This window comes from Pteropus alecto, unplaced genomic scaffold (genome assembly GCF_000325575.1).
Source record: "Pteropus alecto unplaced genomic scaffold, ASM32557v1 scaffold114, whole genome shotgun sequence".
NCBI classification, from domain to species: Eukaryota; Metazoa; Chordata; class Mammalia; order Chiroptera; family Pteropodidae; genus Pteropus; species Pteropus alecto.
The window spans coordinates 5,603,556-5,617,460 of record NW_006435793.1 but is presented as its reverse complement, the minus strand read 5'-3'; the positions used below and the strand labels follow the sequence as shown (position 1 = coordinate 5,617,460).

General features: G+C 42.4%; 1 protein-coding gene and 1 pseudogene across 1 annotated transcript; one reads left to right on the top strand and one right to left on the bottom strand.

The window, feature by feature from the left end:
* LOC102894829 overlaps nucleotides 1–1,916 on the bottom strand; it is a 5,648-nt pseudogene extending 3,732 nt beyond the window's left edge.
* Nucleotides 1,917–6,964: 5,048 nt separating this feature from the next.
* Nucleotides 6,965–7,924, top strand: LOC102891366 (olfactory receptor 13C7). The gene has a single exon (XM_006911585.1). It carries the CDS (start codon nucleotides 6,965–6,967, stop codon nucleotides 7,922–7,924), a length of 960 nt encoding a protein of 319 aa, XP_006911647.1.
* Nucleotides 7,925–13,905: the final 5,981 nt, after the last annotated feature.

The following is a 13,905-nucleotide window of genomic DNA, read 5'->3' as shown; positions in this document are numbered from 1 at the left end:
TTACATCAGTTGTTCCAAGGTGCTGTTGTTGTTGATCGAAGAAGAACCTAGAAAGGAATAAGAGCTGGGCCTCAGTGATGTAAATATTCCTGGGAACTTTGGGCCAGACAGATTCCTGGCCACCCACGCATCTCTTCTCCTCTCAGCAATCCAGTGCTGTCTGTCTCTCGGTCTCTGTCTCTGCTACCAGCCTGCCTACACTGAAAAATCTCTATGCTACAAACATGTCTTGTGCCAGGTACCAGAGTAGGGTTTGGTGGGGGACATGTTGATCAGAAATGGGTTTTTGTCTTTAGAGAATGCCCAGAAGAGTATGACTATCTAGAGACACAGGCATGACTAAGAGTGCCACAAGTTGTGTAGGAGGCTGGGCATAGGAGGAGTGTGCAGAACTAGCCAAGTATGAAAATAACAGGAGTGGAGGGGAGAGTGGCCCTCCCAGTGGGAGACATTTAGGAGGCTGAAACGGTTGGATTACAGGTAGATCTCAGGTGGGAGATGCAGGAGAGAGAAGAACCAACAGTGGCTAACATAGTAGACCTTGAGAACTGGAAGAAAAACATGGAGGAAGTAAGGAGGAGAGTCTGTCTGGGCTGGTGGGGGTAGGGTGGTTGCAAGGTTGTTTCTGACATTTCACTGTACAGTTTCTATACATCTTTTGTGCCCAGCTCCAAGCTTGTTACTAGAGATATAACTAAGAAATAATTTCTGTGGTTGAGGAGTTTATGAGCAGCTGAATTTGAGATAATGGTGAGATGTTAATATTAATAAGAGTTGCCAACGATTTATAACTGTTTTCCAAATCTTGTCTTATTTAATGCTCAAAAAAAAAAAAATCATGGAGGAAGGTATGAGGGATCATGGGATGTGAGCAGGTGGAGGGACCCTCCTTCCTTGGGCTATAGCACCTTGTATTTGTGATATTTAGCATCTTTGACCTCTGCCCTCTAAATGCCAGGAGACTCCCCCTCTTTCACACTAGGAATTCCTCAAGGTTAAGAGATGTGGGGTTCATGGTGGTACAGTGGTCGAACAGGCAGTGGTAAGTCAATCAGGATCTGAGAGGCTCCTACTGGCTCCTCCGTAGCAGGACTCTGTGTCCCCCAACTCTAGGGCTCTGCCATGTTGGAGACTCAACCACTGTGGCCTTACTTCTCTTACTCCAGCTGCAACTAATCACCCCCTATTCTCCTCCCTTTGCTGTGACTTCATCTACAGATCAGGCTTCTTCTCACTGCCTTCTCCCTTTGTGTTACTGTGTTTCCTCCTTTCCTTCCTTCCTTCCTTTCGCCAACTGTCCTGGTGTTTTGAGTTCAAGCTTCTCAGAGACAAATCTAAGGGTTTTAGCTAGTCATCATCCAGTATAGGCCTCAAGACAGCCTACATGCTGACTGCCCCTGGGACAGGCAGCCACCTGGTCCAGTAAGGTGAGTCCTGTGGCCAGGATGCCTCATGGTGCAGAGCATGGAAACAGTGTAAGGAATCTCTTCAGAAGAAGGCCGTGGGTAGATCCGGTAAGTGAGGCTTTCTGTAATGAAGCAGCGAATCAGGCAAATGTTGTTTAGATAATCCAGCATTCGCATATCAGAAATGGCGCAATCACTCCTCCACTTAGTGCTTGTTGCATGAGTAGTCTCCCCTCCATGAAGAAGTAAAGCTTTGACCTCCTCGCCTTCTGTGGAGATGGCTTCCCTCTTCCGCCTCTTCCCATTTCCCTCTTCCAGGAAGTTCTCTCTCTCTGACCTCACAGCACCTGATTCCAGTCCTAATTTTATCTCAGAATGGTGGTAGTTCTTTCCACCTTCACAGAGAATGTGATTCCTGATTCCTGACAGAAGCTCAAAGTGTTTTGAGCAGCATCAAAACCTTTGACGAGGGATCTGGTCACAGACCTTGTGGATTCGAAGGGGTGTCATGTCCACTTTTGTCCTCAGGAAACCACAGAAAACAGGTGCCAGGCCATGCCAGGAAATGCTGGTGTTGCTGGGGTTCAGACTATCCCTTTGGTTAGCTCCACTCCTCTCTGGCAAATCACACGTACACACACAAACACACGCACGGAGTAAGGAGATTTCTTACACATAAAGCTCCGTCTTGGTCAATTAAAACCCAGATATCCTCTGGCTGTTCTGTCTGAGGCTTCTCTAAACAGTGAGGAGAAATGAGGAGAAAAATTTTCAGCAAAACCTGAAATCTCAATGCCCTGAGACCCCATGCACTGAGTTAATAAGAAATCTAGCCCAATGCTACTCAAGTGTGACCAACAGGTAGAATTGGCATCGCCTGGGAATGTGTTTAGTAATACAAACTCCTGGATCCCTCTCTGGACCTACTGAATCAGATCTCTGGGTGGGTGGGTGTATTTTCAACTTATGTTTTAACAAGTCTTTCAGATGATTCTGTGCAGAAGCACTAATCTATCTAGACTTTTCCTAAAACTGGGGTCCCAATTATTCCTTTTAAGAAATCTAAGAGGAGGAAGGTTGTTCTTTATGACCAGAATAGCTGTCTATAATTCCTCTGCTCTGGAGCAGGCTACCTTTTCAGGAGAAAGCAGAGCAGTGCGAGCATCTCCAGGGTTCTGCCCACTCTCCCTCAGCAATGGATTAGCTGACGCATCTCCTGCTCAGACATCTCCTCATCTCTACCTGGATGCTCCTCACACACTCTGCCCCACACTGAATTCATCTTCACCCCTAGAACCAACAAATTGGTCAATATTCTCTACTTTGATGGTGTCGTCATCACCTACCCACCATCTGAGCTGCAAACATTGATTCTACTCTCTTTTCTGGTTGCCATATTCAACCAGATGCTAATATTGTATTTCGTATCTACCAAATACTTCTTGAATCTCCCTGTCTTCACCACCCCTCAATCACTTCACCAGTTACTGTCCTTATTGTCACTTGTGGGAAGCGTTTCCCTATCTCTTTAGTCCTTGTCCTCCTGCCCACAATCTTCTCTCCACATTGTGCTGAAAAGGATCAACCTAAGATGCAAATTTGATCATGTCAGACCTTTACTTAAAACCCCTAAGTGCCTCCTCATCCCCTCGAGGAGAAAGTTCTAAGTCTTCAGAATGCCCAGAGAGACCAGCCGCAGGTCAGACCCTACCTTCCTCCCCTTTGTCAGCACCTGCCCCTTTATGCTTCAGCAATGCCGCACTGCTGGTCACTCCCTACCCCTGGGCCCTTTCTCATTTCCGCATCTTCGTTTATGCAGCCCCTTCTGCCAAGGGTGCTTCCCACTCTCTTTGTCAGGCATACTGCCACTTGTCCATTCCAGCGGTGTGCTGGTAAACGTTTAACATCTGGATCTCCAGGGCAAAAAAAGCCTGGCTCTGGAGTATTTGCTGATTTCTGTGGTGTAAACACTTTTGCAATGTCCCAATTTCAAGCGATCAACGAAGTCACTGAATGAGAGCTGGAAAGAGATGTGCACAATTGGGATCCAGCTTTAACTCATCAGAGACTTCGGGTCACCTCCTCCAGGAAGTCTGGCCTCTGTCTCCCTCTGGGCTTTCACAGCAGCTGGGCATTCTCCCTGATGTCCAGTTCCTGCCTTGTTCAGGAATTTTCTTTTTGTGTGCTTCCCACTAGAGGGTGTATTCCAGAAGGCAGAAGGCAGAGACCGTGGTTACTCTACACATTTCCTTCTATGCAGTACACAACAATCATTTGCTGAATAAAGGAATGAACCCATTCTCTGGACCCATCCCTGTTCTTGGCCACATCCTGTCAGTGACTCCCATGAAGTCTCAGAGCACATGCACAGACGATAGGAAGTTGAAAGGACAATGATTTAGCCGGATGCCAAGTAAAGATTGAAGAAGAACACAGAAGATTGATTCCAGGGGCCTAATTCAACAAGTTGAAAATTTAGAGGGAGAGTGAAAGCCACTGTATGAGCACAGACTTAAGGTGATGGGGCTTGGCCACAGCACAAGGGAAAAGACTTGGGGATCTGAATGAATCACGCAATCACTGACCAGCAGGCTCTTGGACTCTGTTAATGGGATCATGGTGTTCGGAGAGAAGGAAGGGAGAAAAAGAAGGAAAAAGGGAAAGGAGTGGGGAGGAAATGAAGGAGCGGGCAAGAGTGAAAGAGGAAGCAAGAAACAAACTTCTCCCAGTGCCTTCAGCATAATTGGATCTTGGGGATGTTATCCCAGAAGAATATAAATTTTCTAAACCGACTACAACTCACTTTCTAAACTTTAAATTACTTCAGGGACTAAAATGGTCCCGAAGAACAAAGTAAAATTTAAATTATCTTCTAAAGGCAATGGCCAGTCCTTTGGAGACTGTGCCCTGAGCACACAAGGCAGGTGGAGGGGAAAAGCCTGGCTGGACCCTTCACTTGTCACACATTCTGAACCCTCACCCTGGCACTTTAGACCCAGTGTCACTGCTTCTGACATGTGGCCTCTTCCCAGCCCTTAGGAAACAGATTATTGTTTCTCACCATTTTTCTGATAAAGGTAAGTACAGGTTTTGATCATACCGAAATATTCATTAGCACAGCTGCATTTCTGCCATCAGACTTGATTGTCATGGAATGGAGGCTTGAGAAGGAGATATAGAAAACCCTTTCATTGGGCATGATGTTATTTTCAGAGTCAAATAGACTCATCAAACTACAAGAGTCTCTAAGATTATCTGGCCTCACTCCACTTTGTGCAGAGAGGAAAGGGCTTGCCCAGCACACAGCTCATTGCCTTCTTCTCATGCCGTTGTCCCTTCTTGATCAAAACTGGGGGCTCTTTCTCCTTTCTTAGTTGAGAATCCAAAGTCTGGCAATAATAACAGCCATGTTACTAGGTCTAGTGATGATGACATGGCGAAAATAGTTTCCTTACATGATCCAGGTCCTTGGGAGAGGGTGGAGGACTGGCTGACATAGAGTGAAAACCCAACCTGGGCCTGACTGACTGCCCAGCACACTCGACACGGGGGCAGTGTGTTCTGGGAGCAGTGTGTCCTGGGCATCTGACTCATCCTCAGGCTCAGGGCTAACCACCTCAGTACTAACCAGCTCTTATAGTCAATTCTTGGATGGTACATTTGCCTCTAAGAGATAGATTGACTTTTTTAAGGCCCTCGGAGAAAAAGGGACACTGACTCTTGTTTATCTTCATGCCAAAGCTGAGCTATTTCTGGATATTTGGAGGGCTGTCTGTGGAAGAGGGATTAAAGTTGCAAAGGAGTAGATTTTAGCTCAAGATCAAAAGGGAATGAGCCTCTCCAGAAGGTTCCTCATAGCACCCCACATCACTCAGGGAGTCATGCCAGGCTGAAGGACTATGAGGAATGCAGTAAGCAGCGTTCTACATTGGAAAGGGATCATTGCTAAATAGACCCTCAGGCTTATTGTCAAAAGCATTAGAGTGATTATTAGGGTTGAAGATGATGATGACGTAATTACTCGTGTAATTATAGTACTCACCGCTCCTGACCCCTGCTAGATTTTGAGCTCTTTGATGTCAGGGGCTATGCTTTTCATTGTTGTAATCCCAGCACCTAGAATTACATCTGGCCCAGAACAGACATTCAATAATTTTCTGTTATGGCACCGACATATGCTAAGCACCAACAGAAAAGTGTCTCAGAGCACTTCAGGCAGGAATTACCCCTGCACACTGAGGAAGGGGCTAGATTACTGAGAGCACTTAGAGAGATGATTATCTGGGAAGTTCATGAATATTTTAGATACAGAGCAAATAAAACCGAATGCCTGACACCCTCAGTGTTGCTGACAAGTTTTTTACTGGTCCAGAATAAATCGCAGTTTAGGGAACACTTAGAAGTCTGAGGGGGAGATTTAAGCATCTCAGAAAGAAGAGCTGGCAGAGCAGGACCCAGGGCTCTAGGAAGAGTCTCCTGGAGAAGCCAGTGCCTCTGGTGCAGGCAGATAGAGAGTGACAAGAAGGGATGCTAAGTCAGAACTCTCCTTTAATCTGGCCACAGTGCACATGAGACTCACTTGTGACCTCAAATGTATAAAAGGATCAACAGGATGTTCAGACCTTGGTCCTGTGGTCTGGGCTAATTCTCTCAGCAGTAACACCAGAGCAGAGGAGCTCTTGGCTCCCACTGGCTCCAAGGAAAGGGACACTTGAGTTTCTGTTTTTTCCTGTTGGTTTTCATTGGTGTTGTCTTGTCTCCTGAGTGCCTTATTCTTTTTTCTTTCTTTTGTTTTTTAAAAATGTGCCAGATGTTGTATTGGCAAAATTATTTGTGGAAATGATTTAGAGAACATGGTGATGTTACCTTCCTTCAGAGTGAATTTATGTTTGCTTCTGTTAGATATTTAGGAACACTAAAAAGCTGGGAGCATCTCAATTCAATTTCAGGGCTTGAGAAGATTTGAAGCTGAACTACAGCACCTGTAAATGTGTGTTTCCTTCTGATTCACTCTTATTCCTTTGGTGCTGCCCTTTAGGGTCTCTTTCCAATGGGAAGCAGCTTCGTTAGGAACAAGTTCTTGGTAGGCCTTGCAATTCAAAGCCTGTTCCCCACATCCAAGAGGCTGTCAGTGGTGCTTCTTGGCCTCTCAGTGGCCTCCTTTAGAAGCTGCAATTGCCTCAGCTGAAATACAGCCTCAAATGCTTGTCTTACTTCTCTGAATTCCTATTTTATGCCAGAATTATAACCTTATGATTCCTTGTTGTCTTATCACCTTGCCAATGTTTTAGACAGACGATTCATACAGTTCATTCAGTTGTGCTAATTGCAGGAGAGTTAGTCCAAATTAATTTGTTTGTTCTTACTGGAAGCAGAAGTTAAATATTGATCTCTACTATATTTTTCCTAGAATTCTGTAGAAATGACCGAATTGTCAGAGCTATTCTTCAGTTGCTCAGTAGGGTGGAGATTTTTGCCTGGTTGCCCAGGCACCTTTGGTGTCAGAGAGTGCTGAGGTTGACTTTCTCAGTTCCTGCAGGTGACAGAGTAGATGCAACATGGACAGGTCCAATCAGACATCCACCGTGGTAGGGTTCATGCTCCTGGGCCTCTCAGCCCACCCAAGGCTGGAGAAAATGTTCTTTGTGCTCATCCTGCTGATGTACCTGGTGATCCTGCTGGGCAACGGGGTCCTCATCCTGGTGACCATCCTTGACTCCCGCCTGCACACGCCCATGTACTTCTTCCTGGGGAACCTCTCCTTCCTGGACATCTGCTACACAACCTCTTCAGTCCCCCTCATTCTTGACAGCTTCCTGACCCCCAGAAAAACCATCTCCTTCTCAGCCTGTTTTGGGCAGATGTTCCTCTCTTTTGCAATGGGAGCCACAGAGTGTGTGCTCCTGAGCATGATGGCGTTTGATCGCTACGTGGCCATCTGCAACCCCCTAAGGTACCCCATAGTCATGAGCAAGTCTACCTATGTGCCTATGGCTGCTGGCTCCTGGGCAGCTGGTATCACCAACTCTGTAGTTCAGATATCCCAGGCCATGAGGCTGCCCTTCTGTGGGGACAGTGTCATCAACCACTTCACCTGTGAGATTTTGGCTGTCCTGAAGTTGGCCTGTGCTGACATCTCCATTAATGTGATCAGCATGGTTGTAGCCAACATACTTTTCCTTGCAATCCCTGTGCTGTTTATTTTTGTCTCCTATGTGTTCATCATTGCTACCATCCTGAGGATCCCCTCAGCTGAGGGGAGGAAAAAGGCCTTCTCTACCTGCTCTGCCCATCTTGCAGTTGTGGTCGTCTTCTATGGGACCATCCTCTTTATGTATGGGAAGCCCAAATCCAAGGACCCACTGGGGGCAGACAAACAGGACCTTTCAGACAAGCTCATCTCCCTCTTCTATGGGGTGGTGACCCCTATGCTCAACCCCATCATCTACAGCCTGAGGAACAAGGATGTGAAGGCTGCTGTGAAGAACCTGGTACATCAGAAACACCTAACTAAATGACTGTCACAGATTCCCAGACTGCCAGATGCAAGACCTCTAAACTCATTGTACTTGTGGGAAAATAGTAACTCAGGGAGGTCCTTGGGCTGTCGGTGGAAAGAGCCTTTTCATTTCTGGTACTGCTGATTAGTATGTTGACTTTACAAAAGCCATACTGTATCACATCATAGCTATATTTTGCCACCCAGATCTTAAATCCTCTGATAGCAGAATTTGATGAATATCTATAAAGATTTATAGATGTGGTCAGAAGAAGCAAACAAACAAAAATTTTGGTGGTACTGGGACTTTAGAGTATATTGTTGTTCCCTGTGTAGTACAGCTGCTTACTCTGTTCTGCTTTGCTGTTATCCAGAGACCTTTGCTTTAGCTGATCGAGGGGTCAACTGAAAAATGTCACCTGCCCCAACATATAGTAGTGATATTAGCACCATGGCAGGAATTTCACTCACATATTAGCACTAGAAACAGCAGGACTTATCTTGAGTAGCTGCTTTGTTTTGATCTAATGGACTCTAATACTCTTGCCATTCACCATATTCTCCACTTTTTGTCACTGCAGGGAAGCTCAGAGGCAAGCATGCCACCTCACTGCAGCAGCAGTAGAAGGCTGCATGACTGAGTGCCAGAAGCTCCCAAACTTTCGTCCATGCAACCGACATGACACAGGGATGGCAGTTACACCCAGCGCACACTCCATGAATATGCCCGCATTGTGATGAAACCCCCAAAAGATCATAAGGAAGCAAATGCAAAAAGCATTCTCAATTCCACAACAAATATGAGGCCAGTAGTAATAGTTACTCCCTACCATCTGCGCACAGGTGGGATCGGCACAGGTGGGACTGGTATAGCTCCCAGAGCTCTAAGTCCATGATTTTCTCTTATGCTCAAGGAACATATTCAAATAGGAGCAAAACTTACTGTATTACAGCAATTATTTTTAATCCACTTCAATTTGTATTTGTAAAAGTCAGTTATTACCCAACTACGGTCCTTTAACTATTATTCGTATATATCGAGTTGTTTTCTCATTTTTTTTCCTCCCTCCTCTATTTCCTCATTTTCATGTTAAATCAGCTCTCTTCCCCTACTGGTTAATAGTTTCCTCCAAAGTTGTATTCTATTGCTGTATAAAGTGTATATATTTAGAACCTATTTGAATTGAAAAAACATAGAAGTTTGGAATCCATATGTAATTGTATTATCTACAACATCAGAAAAAATCTTCATATTGAAAATGGAATCTCTTTTAAGAATGGTGTATATATGTATGTGCACGTATGCATGTCTGTATGTGATTTTATAATTGGGATGAAAAAAGATTAATAACAATGCATTGATTTGCGGCTACCCGATCTAAACTTTCTCCTACAACTTACTGACATAACCCAGTTATTTCCTGAACACAAACCTTTATTCCAATCAGTCATTTTCCATTTTTGACTGCTGTGAAAAGAATACATGAATAAAGCAAAATCTCTAACAACCATGCCTGATAAACTAGTGTCCAAAAATGCTTTGAAATATTTCCTCTCTACAAAAAGAACCCATTGGGACTGCACTGCATATTAACCACTGTTAGAAAAAGATTTTAAATTGCTTCCCCCTGGGTTTTTTTGTTTTTTTTTTTTTTGTATTTCTATCCCAGTACATCTGTGTAACCTGTGGCTAAGTAAGTTTTAATCTAGCTCTGCTTAATCAAAGCTGAGGAAGTTTTAATCTAGCTCTGATTAGTCAAAGATTACAATAAGACCATTATCATCAGCACAGCAGTTATAGCTGTCAGAATAAGAAATCTCTGATGTGAGGCCATTGTTTTTATCCCTTTTTCTTCACCCGGCCACCTCCAACCTCTTTCTTCCACTTATGTAAATATTGTTATAGAAAGGCCAACAGTCACCCCCCATCCTTCATTCTGTATTTACTACCAGTCTTGTTTGTTACAGAATCCCAGATACATCTTTTCTTCTACATAGTTCATATCGAAGTCATAGGTTCATCTAGCTTTTCCTTTGGACATTTACACGTAGAAAGTTCTCCTCTTGTGCAGCTTCGTCTAGATTTATCACTTATACCATAAAGTTTTAGAAACATGGACTTGAAAGAGCATCCAATTCCTTATACTTCTCTGGAGTTAACCAAAATACTCAGTTTCTAGTATTACTGGGGACCAGTTGGTGCTCAACACAGCCAACATCCTCCTACATGTCTCTTCATACTGCTTTTGCTGCCTCCCATAAGTTTTGGCATATTTTGTTTTGTTTTTCTTTGTCTAGAGGTATTTTATTTACTAATTTCCTTTTTTATTTCTTCTTGGACCCAATGATTGTTCACGAATGTGTTGTTCAAGTTCTACATATTTGTGAATTTTCCATTTTTCCTTCTGCTGTTTTTCTAGTTTCATTCCATTGTGGTCAGAAAAGATATCTGGTATGATTTCATTCATACTTAAATTTGTTAAGACTTGCCTTGTGATCTAGTATGTGATCCATCTTGGAGGAAGTTCCATGTGCGCTTGAAAAGAATATTCTACTTTTGAGTAGAATACTCTATACTGGCTAAAAGTTATGGAGGCCCTGACTCCGAAAATTCCCAAGAGGGTGGAAAGCCTCTTAGTGATCGAGACAAAATATTACTTGCTGTGTTAATACTGTAGTTACAGCAAGTCTTATTAATGATTAATAACAGAGTAGAAATGAAAATTATAATAATACTTTTTGCTTCCCCAAAAATATTTTTAAAATTTCCTTATAGTTGAGCACACATAGTTCAGGCTCAATTAGCCTCAATTCTATTAAGACTTCTGTTCTTGAATTCTGTGATTTCCATAATTAACCCAAATGAATTGTTATTTAGGAAAAAAAAAAAAAAGGAAAAAAATTTACTTGACTTTGCACAAATGAATCTTAATCCTTACCATGAAAAGAGCAAAACAAAATAGGTTGGGATGAAAGTTGAAAGAGTCAAATGGCTCACAGCTGATACTGGCTGTAGACACGGGGACCATCAAGAGTCCCAGGGAATCCTCTGGGGATCACAGCGGGTCCTGTTTGTTTCCAATTACACCTCATGCTTTGTTCCTTTGGGGGTTAAGTCTAGGACCCTGAGTATTATGGAAAGCCCAAATTTAATTATTAGAAGAGCTGCTTCCAGCACTCCCAAAGAAAATAAGATAGCTGTTCAAAGAGGAACTGGGTGGGGGAGGATCGAGAGTAGGGTAGGCAGGCTGCTCAGATCAGCATAGACTGAGTCACCCCCCTCTGTACCTCTAGAGGTGCTCTCAGCCTAAGCCAGGAACCCAGAGGCCTGCCTTCCAATTATACCTCCATCACTATTTGCTACTGCTTAGCACTTGGCTAAGTTTCTTTGCCTTTCTGGGCCTCAATTTCCTTATCTGTAAGATGAGAGTGTATCACCCCTTCCCTCTCAATAGGCAATGCCCAAAGAGGGACATGGGGAAACCCCAAAGAGGGACAATTCATGGCTCACATGCCACAACCTGCTTCTCATTGATTAGAGGTCTCCTCTGGTCTCACTTTCCCATCACACCCTCCACAGTGCCTGAGCAACAGCTCCAAACTTCTAATGCCACTTAGAGCACTGTTCGAAGGAGACTGGTGGTTGATTGTGGCTCTGACTACCAGTACCTGCTGCACACCCGCCATCTGGTGGACGTTTCTTCAAAATCCTGAGACCAGAGCTTCTCAAACTTTATGAGTCACCTGGGGGTATTGTGAAAATGCAAATTTGGATTCAGTAACTCTGAAGTGGGGTCCGAGATTCTACATCTCTGACAAATTCTGCAGGCCACACTTTGAGCAGCAAGCCCTAGAAGACTTTGGACCAGGGCTGAGGGACTGAAGGAAGAGACAGAGAAGCAACTCCTGTGTAGAGATCTCCTGAAGTGTGCCAAGTCCTCTGGCATCAGCAACCCAGGTGGGTCTCTCCATGATGGGGGCAGCAATTTGCACTGTGACCTCACTTCTCTTACGGATCTAAGATTTGTCAATTTATCAATGTGATCACCTTTTTACTTGCTGATACAGTGGTGACTTCCAAAAACTTACATGCTAGACCAAAAAGCATGCATTCTTATTGCAAATACTTCTAAAATGCGCAAGTACAAACAGACACAGAAATGTAGTCAAGTAAAAGTTAAGAGGCACAAATATAACAGAGGAAGAAATACATGTCAAAATTTTCAGAAAACACAATTCTTGTATTTCTAAAACTTAAGTAGAAAACTATTAGCAGTAATATGAGTTCAGAAAAGTTAAGGAGATAGAAATAACTTCCTAAAAATCAATTATATTTCTCTGTACCATAAATACAAAGAAAAAAAAAAACCCAGGAATAATAGCCCTTAGAGTAGTAACAAGTCTCAAAGAATTGAGAACAAACAGAATTCCAGACATGACAGATTGAGTCAAGGAAAAATTTTAAGTGTTATGGGAGTATGAAGGGAGGCAGAAATACCACAATAAAAATGACCTCAATATTTAAGGTGGAAGCATTCAAATTGTAACAAACAGAAGAACTTCTTTAGTATGCATACTCTTGGGCTCTACCCTCAAAGATTTGAATTTCATTATGTCTGAGGTAAGGCTAGTAGGAAACCTGGGCTTAGAAACATAGTTATTTAGGGTTTTAAATCTCCCCAAAGACTCTATGAACTACACAAATTGCTAGTGAAGAACAATTGAACATTACAAGGGTCTTTTGAAGGTAAAAATATTAGATTCTTCCTACCAGATTTGAACTTATAATGAAATAACAACTATGAATTATATATCATGTTTTTTAAAAGTTTTATAAAATCAATGCTATCAGAGATACCAGAAAATTAATTCCAAGTATAAGAATTTAATACATATATGTCAGATCAAAATCAATAGCACGAAGAAGGAACCACCTCTTAATAAATAGTGGGACAGCAACAGCATTCGATTGAATGAAACTTTGCCTTTGATCCATATATCACACCATACGCTGCCATAAACTTCAGATGGCTTAGAATTAAACATAAAACACCATCATAATCACAAAAAGCTAGAAAAGGACAGAATGACATATTTATCCCAGCTGTAGAAGAAAATGTGCTTCATTATTTAAAAGAAAAAGAGGGTATCAGAGTTAAAACAGACATGTTCAAACGTACATTGTACAAAACTCTTGAGTAATATAGTCTGATCAAACCAGAATCAAACTGTTCCCAAATGGAGGTTTTTTAGGTTCCACAAGTATTTGATTTAAGTTTAATACATATATTCTAACTAACTTTTAATAGATGGTAAGACAACAGACACATGCAAACTTGTTATATTTTTATTTTTGACACTTTAGAGGCCACTACCACATTGCTACATGTGCTGTTGAACTGACTGCCTTTTGAATAGACCTCAGAATAAATCTTTTCCTGCCATTTCCGTGCCTTTATTTTATCTTCTTTAAATGTGTCTTTGATTAGAAAAAGTGTAGTTCTGTGCTGAACTTTTCTTTAATACAAGCCCATGCACATCTGCTTATGTATAATTGTACCAGAGAGTACACATGTGCACTGTTCTCAGTTAAGTGTCAGGTGGGGCTCACAATCATCTGCTTGGTGCGTGTTCCCATCATGGTGTTGTGACCAATTGCACAATAACAAAGAACATGTGACTAGCCACACAGTAATAAGGTCACATTATAAATAATATCGGGTGTTGATTCTCTGACTTTGCATTTATGATAAGAAATTTAAGCAGTTATACAACTTTATTAGTGAATCAGTATTTTTTCTAATCTTTCATGTCTAACTGGCACTTTTTAATTAATCAACTTAGTTTTTCTGTTTGTTTGTTTCAGAAATAGGAAACATAAATTTAGTTTGTTATACTTTTTATTCTTTTAAAAAATTTTTTTAATAAGAAATAATTTATTGATGGGCATTTAGGTTTCCAATTTTCACTACCACAATAGAGAAATCACTCTACTATGTA

Bases quoted from the DNA above. Each gene is read 5' to 3' on its own strand.
- LOC102891366 (XM_006911585.1), top strand. From the start codon at position 6,965: ATGGACAGGTCCAATCAGACATCCACCGTGGTAGGGTTCATGCTCCTG.